At 39.9% G+C, this 22,728-nt stretch overlaps 1 protein-coding gene across 2 annotated transcripts in view; it reads left to right on the forward strand.

Moving 5' to 3' along the window:
• The first annotated feature begins 740 nt into the window (after positions 1-740).
• LOC115142967 (sodium- and chloride-dependent GABA transporter 2-like) overlaps positions 741-22,728 on the forward strand; it is a 31,750-nt gene continuing 9,762 nt past the window's right edge. Inside the window, exons 1-8 of one of the 2 annotated variants that reach the window (XM_029682882.2) lie at positions 741-1,005; positions 10,991-11,199; positions 19,097-19,231; positions 20,343-20,483; positions 20,854-20,944; positions 21,086-21,218; positions 21,331-21,465; positions 21,852-21,955. In XM_029682882.2, coding sequence (XP_029538742.1) covers positions 965-1,005; positions 10,991-11,199; positions 19,097-19,231; positions 20,343-20,483; positions 20,854-20,944; positions 21,086-21,218; positions 21,331-21,465; positions 21,852-21,955 — 989 coding nt within the window. In that variant the 5' untranslated portion in view covers positions 741-964. Of the gene's footprint in view, positions 1,006-10,990; positions 11,200-19,096; positions 19,232-20,342; positions 20,484-20,853; positions 20,945-21,085; positions 21,219-21,330; positions 21,466-21,851; positions 21,956-22,728 lie in introns of those variants that run through there. The other variant, XM_029682883.1, reaches the window with a different exon arrangement.

A 22,728-nucleotide genomic window follows, 5' to 3' on the forward strand; every position in this document is an offset into this window, starting at 1 on the left:
TTATTCAACATTACCTTCACCGGTCCAGTCAGAGGGTCGAGCAGGCAAAATTCTGTACCCATACAACATTTTGTATAGTGGGAAATACTGTATGTGTTGTATGCACGTAAACAATTATTTCCCAAGTATATCCAATTCCCCTATGGCTCCATTGGTCAAATTGTGCAAACTTGCAGGAATATTTTCTTGCTTCTATCTCAGGACCCTTTCCTGGAATCAAATACTGTAGTTCATGCATTTACATCTGACGATTGCAAACCATGGCATATCAATTCATATTAATTTAGTACTTTGCCAAATAATGCACATTTACACAGGAATACCTCTGTTATAAAACAGGTTTTTCTCCACACACACTAGAGCCCTCCTTGTCACTATGACAAGGTCTTTTTCACACACAGTGAATACTCCTCCACACACAGAAGAAACCTCCTTGTCACTAAGATAAGATCTACTTCACACAGTGAAAACTCACACACAGTGAAACCAAGTCATGTCATCCCATAGCCTCTTCTTTACTTCAACAGAAACCCCTACCCTGGGTAACTCGTCCCAGAATATCTCCTTTAATTAAAGATATCTCAGTTTCAACAGAGTTCCTAAACAGAAATTCCATATGTGATTCCATATGTGTTATTTCATAGTTTTGATGTCTTCACTATTATTCAACAAGAACATTTTGAAAAAAGGGGCGGATCCTTAAGAGGTTTCAACATTTAGAATAAAGGAGCATCTTTCTCAGTTTTGTCTTTTCAGAGCGCTCTGCCAAACAGTAAGTTCTGCCCCTGAACAGGCAGTTAACCCACTGTTCCTAGGCCGTCATTGAAAATAAGAATTTGTTCTTAACTGACTTGCCTGGTTAAATAAAGGTTAAAAAAAAATAATAATAAAAAAGTCCACATAGGAAAATATAGTCAAGTCATAAAAATAGGTTGTGAATGAAGTTGAGAGGCATCCAGAGGAAATGCTTGAAGAATACTGCTCAGCTACTAAGCATGGAGAATGGTAAGCACTACAGTTTCCATTATTTTCTTTGAGCTAGATGTTTAGGTAACACTTTATATTACAGTGCCTTTATTACAGTGGAATTATTCCTGTAAGTACAGTGCAACAGTATTGTAATTACTCATTATTATACTGTACTTACACTGTAATGTAAAATGTAACAGGTTTTCTTGACGTGACCCTCACCTAAAGGTCACGAGATGTGTGTACACTACTTTAACATAATTACTGTGTCATTAACATGTTATTTCTTAGTAAATGGCTGGTCATTTATGTGCTGTAAAATATAGTTTGGACACACCTACTCATTCAATGGTTTTTCTTTATTTTGACTATTTTCTACATTGTAGAATAATAGTGAAGACATCAAAACTATGAAATAGCACATATGGAATCACACTATGGGCCTTAAAGAGGCCTTGACAGAATGCTTTTATTTAAATCATATTTCATTGACTGAAGTTTTAGATTCCATCCACAGTCATTAGGCACAGTCCATCAAACTAGAAATTGTTGATCATGCTGATATGTTGAAATACTACATAATATAAAGCATATTTTAGACTGTTGAAATCAGTGGAATTTGGTATGAGGTAATTAAAAAATACATCTGTCAAACTAGATGTAACATTATCACTCTCCATTACATTTCAATAGTTTTGCAAGAACTGTACATAAAATGTATTGTGCCCCCTTTTCCTAATAATTTAAGTGCTCGTGTTCTGTCACTTCTCTATCCTCTATCCATTGTAAAGTCATAATGCCGAGAGTTTATTTGTTCACATTACACAAATCCATGCCCCTTCAGCATTCACATTTGGTGCGATAGGTGTGGTGGATAGTGGTTAGAGTGTTGGGCTAGTAACTGAAATGTTTCTGGATCGAATCCTCAAGCTAAGAAGGTAAAAATATGTCATTCTGAACAAGGCAGTTAACCCACTGTTCCCTGGTAGGCCGTCATTGTAAATGAGAATTTGTTCTTAACTGACTTGCCTAGCAGCGTAATAGTTGAAACTAACTGTCGCCAACTCTTAGGTATGATGTGGGCTTGCCCCAAGGTTAAGGGGGATACCTAGCGTTAGGGTTGTGTCAATTCGAATCTGGTATCAGAACAAGTTATGACACTGAGTCACCGATTGTATACTATGTACTTTTATTAGCTAAGCAATAAATGGTAAATGCAATTTTTGTATATACGGGTTCGCTGTAATACCACTCAGGGCAGAACAGAGAACTAGCCAACACACTAATATTATCTTCTAAAATACTCTGACAGAAGTAGTTCCTGCTTCTGAGCTGGCTTGTCAGAGTAGAGACTGGGCATGGTTTAAACTCACTCAGCCTATCGTTGGCACACAGGCTGGTCCCAGCCCCCGGGCGCTCCAGTTGATAGATGTAACTGTTGCTGTGTAGAATATATATGCGCTCATACCCTAGATACTGTTATCACACATCTGGTTCCTGTTATTGCTACGTTTGAGTTCTAACAAAAGACAGTCTGTTTGCTACACTACGTTCTGTATGTGTCCCCCACAACTCATGATAACTGCCTATACCCAAGGTTAGCCATAGCCTTTCTGCTAATGTTACTGCTAACACACACAGACATCCTCATGATAGGCCAAGCATATTTTCAACCCTCACACTAGTCAGTTGTCCAACTGAATGTATTCAACTGAAATGTGTCTTCTGCATTTAACCCAGCCCCTCTGAAGCAGAGAGGTGCGGGGGGCTGCCTTAATCAACATCCACGTCTTCAGCGCCTGGGGAACAGGCGGTTAACTGCCTTGCTCATGGCAGAACGACAGATTTTTACCTCAGGAATTCAATCTAGCAACCTTCCAGTTACTGGCCCAACGCTCTAACCACTAGGCTACCTGCCACCATGCCGCCCAAGGGTCAATACTGTACATTCATGATTTGCCTTATGTCTGTACTGGGTCTGAAATTCAAATGTATTCAGATGATACAGTGATATATGTCCATGCAAAGAGCAAACAACAAGCTGCATAAGAACTCACTACTGTAATGGTCCAGGTTACAAAGTGGCTCAGTGACTCATGTTTGCATATCAAAGAACAGTCAGCATGTTCCTCACAAAGAGGGCAACTGATGCTACTGAGCCAGATGTCTATGTGTCAGGGGAGAAGCTCCAGGTGGTATCTGATTTTAAGTTCATTTTAAGTTCATTACAAGGCATCATACTTAAATAACCAAATTCAACCCAGCTAATTCCCGATATATAAAAATTGTTTGGCTACAGAGGTAGCAAAACTGTACTTCAAATCTATGATACTCCCCCACTTAACATACTGCTTGTCTAGTTGGGCCCAAGCTTGCTGTACAACATTAAAACCCATTTAGTCGGTCAACAAAGAGGCTCTCAAAGTGCTTGATAGGAAGCCCACTTGTTACATCCATAGGAAGCATGAACTCCTGTGCAATACACCGATGAATGTCTTGTATTCAAGATCCGAAATGGCCTGGCTCTCCCTCCACTCAGTAATTTTGTTAAACAGAAAACCCAAACCTATGGCAGCAGATCCACAAGGTCTGTCATGAGAGGTGACTGTATAGTTATGGCTGGGGGGCAGTATTGAGTAGCTTGGATGAATAAGTTGCCCAAAATAAACGGCCTGCTCCTCAGTCTCAGTTGCGAATATATGCATATTATTAATATTATTGGATAGAAAACACTCTAAGGTTTCTAAAACTGTTTGAATGATGTCTGTGAGTATAACAGAACTCATATGGCAGGCAAAATCCTGAGGAGAAATCAAAACAGGAAGTGAGAAATCTGAGCTTCGTATGTATTCACCACATTTCCCAATGAAATCCCCTTGAGATATTAATGATGTTGCACTATCTAGGGGTTCCACTAGATGTCAACCATCTATAGAAATTTGAATGAGACTTCTACTGTGTTGTGGGACTGAATGAGAGCTGAATCTATCAGGTGACTGGCAGTCAGCCATTTTCTGATCATTCCTCATGGTATCCACTTGCGTTCCATTGCTCATCAAGACACAAACTAATACTCCGGTTGGAACTTTATTGAAGATATATGTTAAAAACATCCTAATGATTGATTCTGTACATAGTTTGAAATGTTTCTTCGACTTGTAATATAACTTTTTGAAGTTTTTGTCCGACGTAACGCTGACCAGAATGAGCGTTTGGATATGTATACCAAATGCGCTAACAAACAGAGGTATTTGGACATAAATAACGGACATATCGAACAAAACAGTGAATGTAACGCGCCAATGTAAACTCATGTTTTGATAAATATGAACTTTATCAAACAAAACATACATGAATTGTGTAACATGAAGTCCTTTGAGTGTCATCTGATGAAGATCATCAAAGGTTAGTGATTAAATGTATCTCTATTTGTGCTTTTTGTGACTCCTCTTTGGCTGGGATAATGGCTGTTTTTATTGTGGTTTGGTGGTCACCTAACATAATCGTTTGTGGTGCTTTCGCTGTAAGGCCTATTTGAAATCGGACACTGTGGTGGGATTAACAACAAGACTACCTTTAAAACGATATAAGATACATGTATGTTTGAGGACTTTTAATTATGAGATTTTTGATGTTTTGAATTTGGCCCCCTGCACTTTCACTTGCTGTTGTCATATATCATCCCGTTAACGGGATTGCAGCCATAAGAAGTTCTTAAGGAGAAGCACCTTTAGTCAATCTGCTTTCTCTGTGAGAGCTTCCCATGTCTGGAATAGCCTACCATCAGACACACACACACACAACATACCACCTATAACAAAGAAACATGAAGACAAAAAGGAATCCCTAGCTGTGTATTGTTGCTTTCCATGCTGTCTGTAGCTGGTGAAGTGTGGATACACTTTGTTGCTTTTATGTATTTTGTTTTGTTGCTTTTTGCATGCTGCTTGTTCTATGTTTACGTGTGCTCACTGCTCTTTAATTGTCTGTATTGTTATTGTAATTATTTTTAATAACCTGCCCAGGAACTGCAGTTGAAAATTATCCAGCTGGCTAAAACTGACACTTTTCCTGAAATGTTGATTCATGTGCACTTGTCACGGTCGTCATATGGAGGAGACCAAGCCGCAGCATCGTAAGAGTACATACTTCTTTATTAAAGAAAGAACACTGAACAAAACTAACCAAAAAAACAAAACTAACCGTGAAGCAAATATGAGTAGTGCAGACAGGCAGCTAAACATAGAATAAGAACCCACAAATACCCTAGACAAAATGGCTCCTTAAATATGGTCCCCAATCAGAGACAACGATAAACAGCTGCCTCTGATTGACTGCAATCCACTTTAATGACCGGGCATTGTTCCACGTAATGGAAACAGATTATAATGTTAGAATACATTAACTTCCTGCTCAAATTCACTGGCGTTACCTAAACTATAAAACCCATTAAGAGTCATCAGAAATCACAGGTTTCCGATTCAACTATTCAGACCTCTACTGCAAACGGCCCACTGCATCCCTTACAGCCCGATATAGCCGAGTGAGCACGAATAACTCTTCTATTCTTACCAGTAGGAAAAAAATATAACCCATTCTCAAACAACGTTCTGCGCTTACCTTATCGTAAGGTTAAAAACAAACTTGACAATTATCTCTTCTCTTTTGGCTTCCTTACTTATGAAAAGTCTATGACTTTAAGAGTAACATGTAATGTGCCAAATTTATAAAATACATCAGTCAGTCCATAATAAAAAATCTAGTTATTTAAATACGATTCCATTCTCAATATGTTATTCCAGCAGACCATTTAGGCAACAGACAACGTATTACATCGAAATCGCCTCGCTTTTTATGTAGAATAAATGAGCTTTTCAATTTGAACTAAGCAAGCTGTTAAAATGTTCAGTTTATATCTTAAACAAACACTGGTGGAAGTATATGTCCAGACAAAACATGCCAATACTTGAATTACAATCAGAAACCCATTTTTTGTCAATATCATAGACCCAATGCTATTGAAATGACAAATAAATCCTGCAAATAACTCAATTGCAATGGTTTGTAGTCTTAAAATCTGGCACATAATAACAACACATTTCCCAGAAAATATTTGTAATTAATGGTCCAAGCTTTCTCCGCAGAGATTCTCACATGCGCAAAAGGAATAGATTTGCAGTCAATGAGTTAAATCGACATTCATTGACTCGGAAACAGATCTTGTGCTTTCCAATAAATTCAGATTATGTGTAAGGGGTGCGTACTGGCGGCAGAGAAGTCAGACGCAGGAGAGCAAAAACTGTGTTTCCAACAGCTCAGTTTAATAATAAAAACCCACCGGAAACCAGAACAATCAATAAATGGGTACAACACCCGACGCACACCAGACATAACGTACATAAGCACTTACAATAAACAATACTGGACAAGGACATGGGGGGAACAGAGGGTTAAATACACAACATGTAATTGATGGAATTGAAACAAGGTGTGTGGGAAGACAAGACAAAACAAATAGAAAATGAAAGGTGAATTAGCTCTAACTTTATGGAAAAAGGTTTATTCAATAAATATAGCAACTCCTCTCATACTGGGAAGGAAATAAAAAAACAATTTTCAGGCCTCAAGGGCAGTTTTATATCAAATGTAGTACCCGAAAGGAGAAAATCCAATAAGCGTTTTATAGTTACATCGTTAGGGTAAATTAATCAAAAGTGGACACACTCCAATCAGTTTCTGAGACAATTGTCCAGACTCAAATTTAACTTTAAATTTTTTCCATTATTTTACCAGGTAAGTTGACTGAGAACACATTCTCATTTACAGCAACAACCTGGGGAATAGTTACAAGGGATGAATGAGCCAATTGTAAACTGGGGATTATTAGGTGACCGTGATGGTTTTTGAGGGCCAGATTGGGAATTTAGCCAGGACACCAAGGTTAACACCCCTACTCTTACGATAAGTGCCATGGGATCTTTAATGACCTCAGAGAGTCAGGACACCCGTTTAACTTCCCATCCGAAAGACGGCACCCTACACAGGGCAGTGTCCCCAATCACTGCCCTGGGGCATTAGGATGTTTTTTAGACCAAAGGAAAGAGTGCCTCCTACTAGCCCTCCAACACCACTTCCATCAGCATCTGGTCTCCCATCCAGGGACTGACCAGGACCAACCCTGCTTTGATTCAGAAGTAAGCCAGCAGTGGTATGCAGGGTGGTATGCTGCTGGAAAATAATAATAATGGTTAAAGCTAGCGTCCCTCCTGGCCAACATCCAGTAAAATTGCAGAGCGCCAAATTCAAAAACAGAAATATTCATTGTGCTGCCATCCTGTTAGAAGGTAACAGATGATTTTATTACAATGGTTAAAATGTTTTTTTTCATTGTGTTCAATGGTGTTATTTGCCCCCTGGGCTTTCTGGTACTTTCTGGTACTTAGACTGTACGCAAACAGGAAGAAGAGAATTGTTCCGCACGCATAGAAGCAGCTAAAAACAACGCTACGGTGCAGGTCTTTCAGTGTAGTTATTTCTTGTCACGCTTCAGCCTTGGGAAATATTTGTTTGTAAATTTGATTCAAGCATTTAGCTAGTGATGATAATCTTGTTATTGATAGAGTTGCTTACATATCAATGTTGGTTGCATTTACTCACACAAATTGCAATGCCTTTCATGTATGTCGTTAGCTGTATTACTTTGCTCGTGCGTCATGCAAACGAATTGTAAAATATACAATACTGTAGTTTTATTACTGTTTCTAGTGTAATATGCTTTGTTATTCTACATAGATGGTTGTACATTATTAGAGTAGTGAAAGGAGTTAGCCAATTACCATATTGGTAACAATTAGCTATATGGTTTGGCATCATGCCAGATGCATGGTACCTTAGCACGTGCTTTGTATTTATGCAACTTCAAATGTATAATGTACAGCTACAGTATATCGGTATTAATTGAATACTAAAGTATATTATTTTCTGTATTTTGCAGTTTCACAACATAAACGTTTTCAATATATTCATTAAAGAAAAGTCACGCCTTGGGAGTTTTATTGAATAATTAGTTGTTAGCTATCTGTCTAGTTTTGCATGGGAACGCAACTCAAGGGCAGAATACTCATAATAAAAATTCCTAAAACATACAAGTGTTATACATGGGCTTAAAGATAAACTTCTTGTTAATCCGACCGCTGTGTCAGATTTTAAAAAGGCTTTACTGCGAAAGCATACCATGCGATTATCTGAGAACAGTGCCCAGCAGACAAATTATTACAAACAGTAACCAGCCAAGCAGAGTAACAAAAGTCAGAAATAGCGATAAAATGTATCACTTACCTTTGCCCAATTTCAACTTCCTGCTACTCATGCCAGGAATATATGATATGCATATGATTAGTAGGTGTGGATAGAAAACACTCTAAAACTGTTTCAATCATGTCTGTGACTATAACAGAATTTATGTAGCAGGCAAAACCCTGAGGACTAACTGTTCAGATTATTATTTTTTTGCCTCTAACCGTTCCCTCTGTTTTCTTTGCCAAGGGATATTTGATAGGGACCATTTTACAGTTCCTACGACTTCCACTGGATGTCACCAGTCTTTGGAATTTGGTTGAGGTTAAAGGGACCAACTCAAAACCTACGTACGTCTACGTATGGGTTGTTTCAGTTGCATTTCATTATATTCACAGTATTACTTTATCAAATCTCCAGTAATTGATTATACACACATACAATTCATCATATTTTCATATTTTCATATCAGAATAGAACAGAATCCATATAAAGTGTAAGAATTTCTTAGGTACTCACATCAACCATTACATTTGCATTTTCAAGGACTCTCCACAGCTATGAAGCAGCTCTCCAAACATACTCCCAACTTTTGTTTCGCGGACAATGACCGGTCTGTCATGGAATTCTCAACGGTTATCTAAGCCCCCCACAAACCACAGGAAAGTCTAGCCTCCCAGAAACAATAGACTTGCTGCTAACATCCCGCTTATTTACACACTCACACAACTCTCATATCACATTCACACAATGCTATTCCCAAACATGTCTAATCAATTAGAGTTTAACCTGCAGGAATATTTTCTAATTTCTATCTCATGGTTAGTTACTATGATTATGTAACTCATACATTTAAATCATACATTTAAATAGTTCTAAAATGGGGTAGTTCACACAGATTCTAGTTTTCATCCAGGTCACATAGATTCTGGATGTTTTAACATTAAATAGCCAAAACTAGTTCACACAGATACGAGATGTTTAACGCTAAATGACCAAACCCAGGGCATACCTGGTTAGCACATTTAAAATAATTGGAATTCACCACTTCTGAGGTTAGACTGTCACACAGACACTTTTCAGAATGAGGTCCTTCTTCCAGTAGGGTTTCACAAGGTACCGTGCTTCACACAGAACCCACAGTCACCCTGGCCCATCACTCCTACAGACCGCACCAATCCCCTCTGTGATCAATTCAGTGTCAGGACGGCTCTAGATCGCCCGCAACTGACCAATGATAGGTGTCTTTGAGTCGACTAACTCTCAGATCATCCTCCACTGACTCAGCCCTGTTTACGCCTCCAAGGTGCCCCCCTCACACAGGAATACACACTCAGAGCCTACGTAACAGAGGCTTGTCTTAAAAACTCGACTTTGCATCTTTCGCTCACCTCTTTCTTTTTTTAAACTAAGTTTGGGCCGTGGTATCCACTCGGCTCGTTGCCTCTCAGATCAAAGGTGGGTCAATCTGCTTCATTCCCGAAGTGCGGTCTCCCTGTGATCCCAAGTTTGAGGGATCCCTGGTGCACCATTTACCCAGGTCGTCAGGAGCGGTCACCATGTGACGATTCACATCCCATCCTTGTCGCCAAATGTGGTGGTTCATTTATTTACTATCAAATGAGAAGAAACAAACTTATCACACAAGTCAGAGTTATACTTAAACCAAATCTTTATTGACTTACTAATAAGGGAGCAAGTCAATACAACACACAAAGTTAATCAATTGAGTGATCTACAATAATGATAGCTGGTCGATTAATCAACCTCAGATGATTCGTTGAGAACCCTGAGACAAAGTTATAAAGGGTTTATAGCCAAGATACACCCTCTTCAATCTATATGACAAACAGCAGATGTATGGAATGGGTCACAAGGTAAACATTTGTATAAAAGATACTTGTAATTCACAGCAGACAGGACTGTAGCTGGTCGTATGTAGCTGTTCATATGTAGCTGGTCATATGTATCTGGTCATATGTAGCAGGTCATATGTAACTGTTCATATGTAGCTGGTCATATGTAGTTGGTCATATGTAACTGTTCATATCTAACTGTTCATATGTAGCTGGTCATATGTACTTGGTCATATGTAACTGTTCATATGTAACTGTTCATATGTAGCTGGTCATATGTAACTGTTTATATGTATGTACTCTAGCTGTTCATATGTAGCTGGTCAAATGTAGCTGGTCATAATTAGCTGGTCATATGTAACTGTTCATATGTAACTGTTTATATGTAGCAGGTCATATGTAGCTGGTTATATGAGGCTGGTCATATGTAGTAGGTCATATGTAGCTGGTCATATGTAACTGTTTAAATGTACCTGGTCATATGTACTCTTGCTGTTAATATGTAGCTGGTCAAATGTAGCTGGTCATATGTAACTGTTCATATGTAGCTGGTCATGTGTAGCAGGTCATATGTAGCTTGTCATATGTAACTGTTTATATGTAGCTGGTCATATGTACTGTAGCTGGTCATATGTAGCTGTTCATATGTAACAGGTCAAATGTAGCTGGTCATATGTAGCTGGTCATATGTAGCTGGTCATATGTAGCTAGTCATATGTAGCTGGCCATATGTAGCTGTTCTCATGTAGCAGGTCATACAGTATGTAGCTGTTAGCTGTGTGTCCTTATACTGTCTTCATAACACACAGACTATGTTAGTTAAACGTGTGTCCACCGCAATATACCAACTTTGTCTTTGCCTTCCTCAGTGTTATGGAAAAGCATAATGATCCCAATTTGAGGATCAATACGCTTTCCCAGCAGGAGATGGGTCTGGTCCATCCTGTCCCTGTGCCAAGCACCCAGACCAGGGGACAGTGGTCAAGCAAGCTGGAGTTCCTCCTGGCTGTGGCCGGACAGATCATAGGCTTGGGGAATGTATGGAGGTTCCCATATCTGTGCTACAAAAATGGAGGAGGTGAGTCTCACATAGCATCTTTACATGGTCATACATTTAAACACATATTAAATGTATGGCAAGGTGAGCCTTTGTCTTTTACATTATCAATGCAAAAGAGCTAGTCACTTCATTTAAATGCATTGTGGTGGAGACAGTACAGAGTTGTTCTTTTCATATCTTAGGCTAATATTGAAATCACACAATTACAAGACGGTAATGGAATAACCATTAAGAGATGTGTAATCATGGCCTGATATAAACATATCAGTGGTTTCTATAATATTATAGGGATATTTACACACTAGGGCTAGATGCTATCAGGCGGGCACAATCATAAAAACAACAGCGCCTGCCTGTGTGCACGAAAAGATCCAAAACCTTCTAGGTGCTTCCAGAATCTCTATACTGATATGCACATCACTACTGTACAACGTTTTGTTACGCTCTGATAGAAATATGCTATGAAGTACAAACATGCCTCTCTGACATGTAGAATTAGGAATCACAATGACTCTTCATGGCCTTTCTATCTGCAATGTTCGATGATGTTAGGCGACTGAGCATGTCCCAGAAACACCATGATAATATCCCTAACATTTACATTACAAATGGATGCACAACACTTCAGGTGGTAGCTAAGTCCGTCAGCTACACAAACACATACTTGCATTCCTGTGGTTAAATTAAAATATACTAATAGATTTTTTTTCAATATTAAAAAAAAAGTATAATCTTTATGAATTATATCATAAATAGGACTGGTGGAGTTATGTCACACATGCAGCTAACACAGACATGTGGAAATGTCTGCTCTACCTAAAATTATAACCAAGTAATTGCAGCATTTCCTCAAAAATGGAAAAGGCAAGTGGAAGGGGCATAAAGTAAGGAACTTGTCTGTCGGCCCTGCCTTAAAGACCAAAATTGGTTAAAGAAAATTAAATTGTGATAAATAAAAATATATACCAGTTTTATTTAAGGACCAAAACATTGACAGCTGTGCCATATAAATTGCAAAATAGTTGGGAAGAGATTTTCGATGCACCGATTCCATGGCACATGGTTTATGAATTGACACAAAAAACGACACCTGATTCAAAACTTTGAATTGTTCAATTCAAATTCATTTGCTAAATTCTTGCAACCAATAGAATGTTTTATATATATATATATATATATAGGGGAAACAATTTTCCCAGCTCTGCAGATTTTACTGCGTGAAGGCAGAGTCATTAGATCATTTATTTTGGTACCGTCCATATGTAGCTGAAGAATTGCAACAATTACCTTGAGCTAATGCAGCAGATAGCAATACTAGGTGATTTAAAAAGTCATAGTCAATTGATCAATAAAATAATTATTATTTTAGCAAAAATGTTTATCTTTAATTTATAATCTGTAGAAACTATGAGAATAGAAAGGTTCAGTACTTTTGTGAAGCATCTGTCAAGCCCTGACCTTAGAGAGCCGTTTTATTTCTCTTTTTGGTTAGGTCAGATGTGGAGTGGGCATTCTATGTTTTGGCCGGGTATAGTTCTCAATCAGGGACAGCTGTCTATCGTTGTCTCTGATTGGGAATCATACTTAGGTAGCCCATTTTCCTCCCTTTCAGTGTGGGTAGTTGACTTTTGTTAGAGGCACAATAGCCCTGTAAACGTCACGGTTGTGTCTTTGTTTGTTGTTTTGTTGGCGACATTTTAAATAAAAGGGAAAATGTACGCTCACCACGCTGCACTTTGGTCCACGTCTTTCGACGACCATGACAGCATCACAGTACAGTTGAAAAATATATGGCAAATAGAAATCCAATGTGGATGGTGTTAAGAGATAGATGGGAGGGGTTTAATGGAGCTGAAGGGTGGGAATAATAGCAACAAGATAACAAATGTAAAACATATGGGGTCTGTAAAATGTATATAGGTTCAGAACTGTTGTGAAATAGCACAGTTATAAATACAGTGGGGAGAACAAGTATTTGATACACTGCCAATTTTGCAGGTTTTCCTACTTACAAAGCATGTAGAGGTCTGTAATTTTTGTCATAGGTACACTTCAACTGTGAGAGACGGAATCTAAAACACAAATCCATAAAATCACATTGTATGATTTTTAAGTAATTAATTTGCATTTTATTGCATGACATAAGTATTTGATCACCTACCAATCAGTAAGAATTCCGGCTCTCACACACCTGTTGGTTTTTCTTTAAGAACCCCTCCTGTTCTCCACTCATGACCTGTATTAACTGCACCTGTTTGAACTCGTTACCTGTATAAAAGACACCTGTCCACACACTCAATCAAACAGACTCCAACCTCTCCACAATGGCCAAGACCAGAGAGCTGTGTAAGGACATCAGGGATAAAATTGTAGACCTGCGCAAGGGTGGGTGGGCTACAGGACAATAGACAAGCAGCTTGCTGAGAAGGCAACAACTGTTGGCGCAATTATTAGAAAATGGAAGAAGTTCAAGATGACGGTCAATCACCCTCGGTCTGGGGTTCCATGCAATATCTCACCTCGTGGGGCATCAATGATCATGAGGAAGGTGAGGGATCAGCCCAGAACTACACGGGAGGATCTGGTCAATGACCTGAAGAGAGCTGGGACCACAGTCTCAAAGAAAACCATTAGTAACACACTACGCCGTCATGGATTAAAATCCTGCAGCGCACGCAAGGTCCCCCTACTCAAGCCAGCGCGTGTCCAGGCCTGTCTGAAGTTTGCCAATTACCATCTGGATGATCCAGAGGAGGAATGGGAGACGGTCATGTGGTCTGATGAGACAAAATTTTGAGCTTTTTGGTCTAAACTCCACTCGCTGTGTTTGGAGGAAGAAGAAGGATGAGTACAACCCGAAGAACACCATCCCAACCGTGAAGCATGGAGGTGGAAACATAATTCTTTGGGGATGTTTTCTGAAAATGGGACAGGACGACTGCACCGTATTGAGGGGAGGATGGATAGGGCCATGTATCGCGAGATCTTGGCAAACAACCTCCTTCCCTCAGTAAGAGCATTGAAGATGGGTCGTGGCTGGGTCTTCCAGCATGACAACGACCCGAAACACACAGCCAGGGCAACTAAGGAGTGGCTCTGTAAGAAGCATCTCAAGGTCCTGGATTGGCCTAGCCAGTCTCCAGACCTGAACCCAATAGAAAATCTTTGGAGGGAGCTGAAAGTCAGTATTGCCCAGCGACAGCCCCGAAACATGAAGGATCTGGAAAAGGTCTGTATGGAGGGGTGGGCCAAAATCCCTGCAGCAGTGTGTGCAAACCTGGTCAAGAACAACAGGAAACGTATGATCTCTGTAATTGCAAACAAAGGTTTCTGTACCAAATATTAAGTTCTGCTTTTCTAATGTATCAAATACTTATGTTATGCAATAAAATGCAAATTAATTACTTAAAAATCATACAATGTGATTTTCTGTATTTTTGTTTTAGATTCCGTCTCTCTCACAGTTGAAGTGTACCTATGATAAATGACAGACCTCTACATGCTTTGTAAGTAGAAAACACTGCCGATTTTGCAGGTTATCAAATACTTGTTCTCCCCACTGTATATGGCAAATATAAATATCAGAAATAGAGGAAGGCCAGGACAACAACAAAAAAGTATAACTACTGTAAATGACATTGTGTCTGTAAAATGTATATAGTTTGTATAAGCTGGAAGTAGAAGCCTACGTTTTATTGTTTATTAGTTTAATGAAATTGGGGGAGGGGTGGTAGGGTTTGCTGGGAATAATATATAGAGTGGGGCAAAAATGTATTTAGTCAGCCACCAATTGTGCAAGTTCTCCCACTTAAAGAGATGAGAGGCCTGTAATTTTCATCATAGGTACACTTAAACTATGATAGACAAAATGAGAAAAAAAAATCCAGAAAATCACATTGTAGGATTTTTTATGAATTTATTTGCAAATTATGGTGGAAAATAAGTATTTGGTCACCGACAATCAAGCAAGATTTCTGGGTCTCACAGACCTGTAACTTATTTTTTAAGAGGCTCCTCTGTCCTCCACTCGTTACCTGTATTAATGGCACCTGTTTGAACTTGTTATCACTATAAAAGACACCTGTCCACAACCTCAAACCGTCACACTCCAAACTCCACTATGGCCAAGACCAAAGAGCTGTCAAAGGACACCAGAAGCAAAATTGTAGACCTGCACCAGACTGGGAAGACTGAATCTGCAATAGGTAAGCAGCTTGGTTTGAAGAAATCAACTGTGGGAGTAATTATTAGGAAATGGAAGACATACAAGACCACTGATAATCTCCCTAGATCTGGAGCTCCCACGCAAGATCTCACCCGTGGGGTCAAAATTATCACAAGAACGGTGAGCAAAAATCCCAGAACCACACGGGGGGACCTAGTGAATGGGACCAAAGTAACAAAGCCTACCATCAGCAAGGGCATTGAAGATGAAACGTGGCTGGGTCTTTCAGCATGACAATGATCCCAAACACACCGCCCGGGCAACGAAGGAGTGGCTTCGCAAGAAGCATTTCAAGGTCCTGGAGTGGCCTAGCCAGTCTCCAGATCTCAACCCCATAGAAAATCTTTGGAGGGAGGTCCGTGAATATCCGTGTTGCCCAGCAACAGCCCCAAAACATCACTGCTCTAGAGGAGATCTGCATGGAGGAATGGGCCAAAATACCAGCAACAGTGTGTTAAACCCTTGTTAAGACTTACAGAAAACTTTTGACCTCTGTCGTTGCCAACAAAGGGTATATAACAAAGTAGTGAGATAAACTTTTGTTATTGGCCAAATACTTATTTTCCACCATAATTTGCAAATAAATTCATTAAAAATCCTACAATGTGATTTTCTGGATTTTTTCCCCTCATTTTGTCTGTCATAGTTGAAGTGTACGTATGATGAAAATTACAGACCTCTCATCTTTTTAAGTGGGAGAATTTGCACAATTGGTGGCTGACTAAATACTTTTTTGCCCCACTGTATATATATACACATACATTTTTTTTCACCTTTATTTATCCAGGTAGGCCAATTGAGAACAAGTTCTAATTTATATCTGCGACCTGGCCAAGAGAAAGTAAAGTGGTGCGACACACACAACACCACAGAATTACACATGGAATAAACAAGCGTACAGTCAATAACACTGTCAATTTACAGTGTGTGCAAATGGCGTGAGGAGGTAAGGCAATAAATTGGCCATAGTAGCAAACTAATTACAATTTAGCAAATTAACACTGGAGTGATGTGCAGATGATGATGAGCAAGTAGAAACACTGGTGTGTAAAAGAGCAGAAAAGTACATTTAAAAAATAATATGGGGATGAGGTAGGCATATTGGATGGGCTATTTACAGACGGGCTATGTACAGCTGCAGCGATCGGGTAGCTGCTCAGATAGATGATGTTTAAAGTTAGTGAGGGAAATATAAGTCTCCAACATCAGCGATTTTTGCAATTCGATCCGGTCCTTGGCAGCAGAGAACTGGAAGGAAAGACGGCCAAATGAGGTGTTGGCTTAGGGGATGACCAGTGAGATATATGAAAATATATTCTAAAAAGATATGCATATGAATATATATATGTGTATGTATGTATAATATGTATGTGGATATGTATGCATGTTTATGTGTATGTATATATATATATATATATTTTCACAAAAAAAAAAAATATATATATATAAATAAATAAAAACACAAAAAAATATATGTGAGCGATTGGAAATGATGCAGACAATTACATTGATGGAAGTGACAATCTATCCACAATATTTAAGCTGGTCCACCCCCTAAAAATATATATATAAATAAGAAATACTTGTGTTCTCTTCTCTGGATGGTACGAATGCGATCAAACCTGAAGTGTGGGGGGGAGCTGGTCCACCCCCTAAAAATATGTATATAAATAAGAAATACTTGTGTTCCCTTCTCTGGATGGTACGAATGCGATCAAACCTGAAGGGGGGGATTTGAGATGATTCAGATGGCTTCGGGAAAAATATTTGTCTTGTTAAACCATAATCACCTGAAGTCAAACATTAAGTTATGGTCTTGGGCCATATGTTTAATTGTGTATTTTTATTTTTATTTTATTTTATTTCACCTTTATTTAACTAGGTAGGCTAGTTGAGAACAAGTTCTCATTTTCAACTGCAAACTGGCCAAGATAAAGCATAGCAATTCGACACATACAACAACACAGAGTTGCACATGGAATAAATGAAACATACAGTCAATAATACAGCAGAACAAAAGAAAACAAAAAAGTCTATATACAGTGAGTGCAAATGAGGTAAAATAAGGGAGTTAAGGCAATAAATCGGCCATGGTGGCGAAGTAATTGCAATATAGCAATTAAATACTGGAATGGTAGATGTGCAGAAGATGAATGTGCAAGTAGAGATACTGGGGTGCAAAGGAGCAAGATAAATAAATAAATACAGTATGGGGATGAGGTAGATCGATTGGCTGTTTACAGATGGGCTATGTACAGGCGCAGTGATCTGTGAGCTGCTCTGACAGCTGGTGCTTAAAGCTAGTGAGGGAGATATGAGTCTCCAGTTTCAATGATTTTTGCAGTTCGTTCCAGTCATTGGCAGCAGAGAACTGGAAGGAAATGCGAGCAAAGGAAGAATTAGATTTGATGGTGACCAGTGAGATATACCTGCTGGAGCGCTTGCTACGAGTGGGTGCTGCTAAGGTGATCAGTGAGCTGAGATAAGGTGGGGCTTTACCTAGCAGAGACTTGTAGATAACCTGTAGCCAGTGGGTTTTGCGACGAGTATGAAGCGAGGGCCTACCAACGAGAGCATGGGGCGTTGGTGACAAAACGGATGGCACTGTGATAGACTGCATCCAAATTGTTGAGTAGAGTGTTGGAGGCGATTTTATAGATGACATCGCCGAAGTCGAGGATCGGTAGGATGTTCAGTTGTACGAGAGTATGTTTGGCAGCATGAGTGAAGAATGCTTTGTTGCGATATAGGAAGCCGATTCTAGATTTAATTTTGGATTGGAGATGCTTAATGTGAGTCTGGAAGGAGAGTTTACAGTCTATCCAGACACCTAGGTATTTGTATTTGTCCACGTATTCTAAGTCAGAGCAGTCCAGAGTAGTGATGCTGGGTGGGCGGGCAGGTGCGGGCAGTGATCGATTGAATAGCATGCATTTAGTTTAACTTGCATTTAAGAGCAGTTGGAGGCCACGGAAGGAGAGTTGTAGGGCATTGAAGCTCGTCTGGAGGTTAGTTAGAACACAGTGTCCAAAGAGGGGCCAGAAGTATACAGTATGGTGTCGTCGGAGTAGAGGTGGATCAGAGAATCACCAGCAGCAAGGGCAACATCATTGATGTATACAGAGAAGAGAGTCGGCCCGAGAATTGAAACCTGTGACACCCACATAGAGACTGCCCAAGGTCCGGGCAATAGGCCTTTCCTATATGACACACTGAAATCTATCAGAGAAGTAGTTGGTTAACCAGGCGAGGCAATCATTTGAAAAACCAAGGCTGTCGAGTCTGCCAATAAGAATGTGGTGATTGACAGAGTCGAAAGCCTTGGCCAGGTCGATGACTACGGCTGCACAGTAATGTCTCTTAGCGATGGTGGTTATGATGTCGTTTACTACCTTCAGCGTGGCTGAGGTGCACCCATGACCAGCTCTGAAACCAGTTGCATAGTGGAGAAGGTACGGTGGGATTCGAAATGGTCGGTAATCTGTTGGTTAACTTGGCTTTCGAAGACGTTAGAAAGACAGATATAGGTCTGTAGCTGTTTGGATCTAGAGTGTCACCCCTTTGAAGAGGGGGGTGACCGCGTCAGCTTTCCAATCTTTGGGAATCTCAGACGATACGAAAGAGGTTGAACAGGCTAGTAATATGGGTTGCAACAATTTCGGCAGTGGTTTAACTTGTGTTGTTCATAAGGGGTGTTCTTCATCCCTTATGTGCTCTTTCTGTTCACCTGTGGCATTCCACTCTTTCTCCTGGAGACCTCCTTGGGCCAGTACACCACGCAGGGCAGCATCACCTGCTGGAGGAAGATCTGCCCCCTGTTTGAAGGTAAATATCAGGTCTCATATTTATAAAGGGTCATTGAATAAGACTGCCGATCTAGAATTAGATCGCCTCTGTCCGTATAAGCTTAGTCATTATGATCTAAAAGGCTAATCTGATTCTACATCAGCCATCCTACTGGTATGCTTTATGAATGCGGCCACGGGGCCTTGTTGTACGTATTGCATCCATATTAGGGATTCAGTTGTCAGTGTTTGTCTGACCATTGATAGTATTTACTTCCTACGGTGGATGCCATCTTGGGGAAATAGACATGAAAGCCTGATAGCTAGAAGGAAGAATGGCTAAAGCCTTCAGTAAAGAATAGATAACATTCAGAGGCACTGCAGGACAAACTTTGTCTGTTTGTTGTATTTGTACTCAGGAAAACTGAGAAAGTAGTATTGCAATCCAAAGCAATGTCAATATGATTTAAATTGATATTCAGCACGTAAACTCAAGGTTTCTGTCTGGAGCCTTTGTCAAGAATGTGCTGGTTGAGGGGGACATATAGGGCCAGACAATTAGCCATAATAGGTACAGTATATGCACAGTACATGCAGGCTTTTCCTTCTGTAAATGATATTGCACTATTGTATTTGTAAAAGTCAATTCACCATGATTTTAATCACATTGCTTTAACAGTTTGAAACAATATAAGGATACATTTTAGATTGCTTGGGGGGGATGACTGGTCTGTTTCTAACCTGATTCAACATGAAAAAGGGGTTAAAGTAACAAGACATTTCACTCAAGTTATTGGATGAAGATTGGATTAAACATCAACAGTATACCACAGGCTCACACTAATTCATGAACTATTACATGATAGAGTAAGTGACAGTCCTTAATGTGACATGACACGTGCATTCAGGACACTTGTCTTGTGTTCACAGTCACAAATGTCTGTCACCATAACTTATTAATCAGAGCTGGTGACTTTGAAAGGAGTCTAATCCACATCAAAAAGTAACACAGTTAAATGTTTTTATGGTTTTAGGTTGAGAATGTGATTGGATATAACATATGTCACATCTATTTCTTAGAAAAGCCTTTTTTTACATTTAAATCTCCATGTTTGTCTATAAAATCTCCTCCTCCTCATCTTCCTCCTCAGGACTGGGTTATGGTACTCAGGTGGTGGTTCTATATTCCAGCATCTATTACATCATCATTCTAGCCTGGGCCTTCTTCTACCTCTTCTCCTCATTCAGCTCTGAGCTCCCCTGGGCCAGTTGTAGAAACAGCTGGAACACAGGTATGTATATCAGTGTAGCCTGAGTGCCAGTCTGCTTGTGCTGTCATACCAACTGCCTGTCATTCATTGTCATAGCAAACCTGTTTGGATTGACAAGGACAGCAATGGAGTTTGCATTGCATAGAACACAAACAGATCTGGGACCAGGTTAACTTCAGTGTGTAGACATGTTGACATTGACATACCTTTGGCATGCCCAAATGGTAGATAGTATCTTAAATTGTTGGACACCACTGGGATATCCACTGAGATATTATGTTTTTGACAAGAGAGTTAATTAATGTTTTATTTTTGTAAATATCTCCTTATCCAGGAAAGATTCAGAGAGTTCTGAGACATGCTTGTTATTGTGTAATTTCCTCCTAACCAGCAACCTGCATGGAGTTTGACAGAAGAGTAGTGGGACATCTAAATTGGACAGTAGCAGGGAACGCAACATCGCCAGTGAGAGAGTTCTGGGAGTGAGTACACAAAATCATTCCAATTTATCAACTCCTTATTAAGTCCTTACAGATGGAAATCATGGGAATGTTCCTTTTTGAAGGCGTTGAGAGAATGGTGAAAAGCAAGAGGTGGGATTGTAACTGAAAATATGATTTCAGAAGGAGAGTTTTGAGTCTCACAGACAGTCCAAACAAGCTAGGCAGTGTTCGCTGGGAGCTGGCTCTGTGTCTTCTACTGTCATGGATTCTCTGTTACTTCTGTGTCTGGAAAGGAGTGAAGTCTACTGGGAAGGTAAGGTGGGATCTCTGCCATTCAACCTGATGACACCATGAATACTGTAGAGTTGTTAAGATGAGCTATAGACTGATGGAATGTAATGCTGGTCTGGTCCCCCTCCCCTCAGGTGGTCTACTTCACTGCCACCTTCCCCTATCTGATGCTGGTGGTGTTGCTGGTCCGTGGACTCACACTGCCGGGGGCAATAGATGGTATCAAGTTCTACCTTTACCCAGATCCAGCCCGCCTCTTTGACCCACAGGTAGGAACACACTTCACTGTATAATTTGTGTCCAGGTGTAACAAAAACTATCAGGACATACTGTAGTGATTTGTGGGGGATAAATGGTAACGTCTCTGTCGGTGTTTGAACTCTAGTCAACATGACCGAGGGCAGCAACCATTACCACTGGCACAAGAAACGTAACTCCCTTGGTGCAACAGTTTGTGGTTTTAAGAGCATCAGATTTGTTACAAATTCAATACCTAATAAAAAAATACTCAGATTTTCAAAGCAAATGCATTTCCTGTTGACTTATATCTACAAGGTACCATTTGAATTCACCTCTAATACCCTGGGATGTGACTAGTTTGTCGGAATTGTGAATCTATGAAGACTATTGTGTCTCTCTCTGGTGTGTCTCACAGGTGTGGATGGATGCTGGAACACAAATCTTTTTTTCCTATGCTATCTGCCTCGGCTGTCTGACTGCTCTTGGCAGCTACAACAAATATGACAACAACTGTTACAAGTGAGTGGAGGAATGAAATGTATGATGGGCCTATGGAGAACCTACCTCAGAACAGTAACATACAATGAATGGACTTTGGGACAATATGTTTCGTCAGTCAAAATGGGGGTAATGACGATAGATGGAATATGAAAACGAGTGTCGTTTTTGTTATGTTATTAAAAGTTAACTTACAACGTTATAAAGGAAACATTGTAACTTGAAGAGTTTTGTACCTGATGTTTACATACTGTACGTTATGTGGAAAATGTCCAGATGAAATAGAATGTTTTTGTAAAGGTGAAATGGGAAGTTAGTTGTCTAAATTGGATCTGAGTAAAATCCAGACCTTGCCTCGTAATTAGCGACGCCCAGAGAACTTGCCATAAGGCGGAAACGCCCCTTTCTGACCCGAGGATATTAAACATGTGAGTTAAGAATTTACATAGCAGACTAGGTGACCAGGGTCATTGTACAGTAGTCGCAAACGCAAAATGCAACACGAGGTCGAAGAAGACAAAGGAAGCTCTTAATCTATGCTACAGATGAGTAGCTGTGTCTAAGAGGGTGAATTCAAGCAGGACCAACTGGTTATTCTCTCCAAGGAATCGTGTGACTACACTGCTTTCATTCCCACACTGGAACCACCTATACGCTAATTAGTCGTCCTCAGAAGACCCCTTTTCAGAACAAGAGCGAGGAAACAGACCACTAAGACAAAGGACACTTACATCGTGTGGACAATCAGAGACTTACACCCGGTAACATCAGAGGAGAAGGAGGAACTCGGTCCA

This window comes from Oncorhynchus nerka, linkage group LG15 (genome assembly GCF_034236695.1).
Source record: "Oncorhynchus nerka isolate Pitt River linkage group LG15, Oner_Uvic_2.0, whole genome shotgun sequence".
In the NCBI taxonomy this organism is placed as follows: Eukaryota; Metazoa; Chordata; class Actinopteri; order Salmoniformes; family Salmonidae; genus Oncorhynchus; species Oncorhynchus nerka.